Source organism: Merops nubicus, unplaced genomic scaffold (assembly GCF_000691845.1).
Source record: "Merops nubicus isolate BGI_N331 unplaced genomic scaffold, ASM69184v1 scaffold9795, whole genome shotgun sequence".
NCBI classification, from domain to species: domain Eukaryota; kingdom Metazoa; phylum Chordata; class Aves; order Coraciiformes; family Meropidae; genus Merops; species Merops nubicus.
Window position 1 is genome coordinate 744 of NW_008607598.1, and position 781 is coordinate 1,524.

Here is a 781-nt window from a genome sequence, read left to right on the forward strand (position 1 = left end):
AGAAGTGATTGGCTGCAGGAGTGTTGAGATGTTGTCCGAGGCTGCCCAGGGCAGTGGTGGAGTCCCCATCCCTGCAGGTGTTTAAAATACTGTGTAAATCTGACACTTGGGGCCATACTTTCGTGGTCATGGTCATGTTGGGTTGATGGTTGGATTTGATGATCTTGGAGGTCTTTTCCAGCCTTAATGACTCTGTGGTTCTCCCTCTCTTGCAGCTGGACTGAGCACCAGGAGGATGAGGCTGTTGCCAGAAGCTTGTGGGGCTTCCATGGTGCTTTCTGACCCATCTCCATGCAGCTCTACTCAATAAACGATCTCCCTGCCCAACTGGTGTGTGCACATTTGCCTTTTGTGGAGGCTCTGGTGGTGGTCCTCCTAGAGGGGTGGGTTCAGCCTGCCCCGCTGTCCTGTTAGGTTGGGAATTCCTAATAACCCTTTTAAAATTTTTTGGTTATTAAATGGAACAGGAATGGGATGGTGAGGAGGGAACGGGAACAAACCCGGGTGCTGGAGTGTTTGTTGTGTGGTGGTGAAATCTTGAGACAGCTGGTGGAAGGACCTGGCTGGGTCAGTGCCCAGGTCCAGGGGAAGGGGGTGTTGGTGTCCCCAGAGCTGCTGCCCTGGCAGCTGAACCTGGAGGGGGCTACAAGGGACAGAGCTGCTCAGCAGGGGTCACAGAACAGCCAGAATGGGTGGGAAGGGACCTGTCAAAGTCACCTCACCCAATCCCCCTGCCCTGAGCAGGGACATCTGCAGCTAGAGCAGGTTGCTCAGAGCCCCG

At 54.5% G+C, this 781-nt stretch overlaps 1 protein-coding gene across 1 annotated transcript in view; it reads left to right on the top strand.

Moving 5' to 3' along the window:
• Positions 1-224, top strand: part of RPS29 (ribosomal protein S29) — a gene marked incomplete at its 5' end in the record, with an annotated part of 964 nt that extends 740 nt beyond the window's left edge. Inside the window, one exon of the mRNA XM_008939990.1 lies at positions 216-224. Within this exon, the coding sequence (XP_008938238.1) occupies positions 216-224 (9 nt within the window). The remainder of the gene's footprint in view (positions 1-215) is intronic.
• Between the last annotated feature and the right edge of the window lie 557 nt (positions 225-781).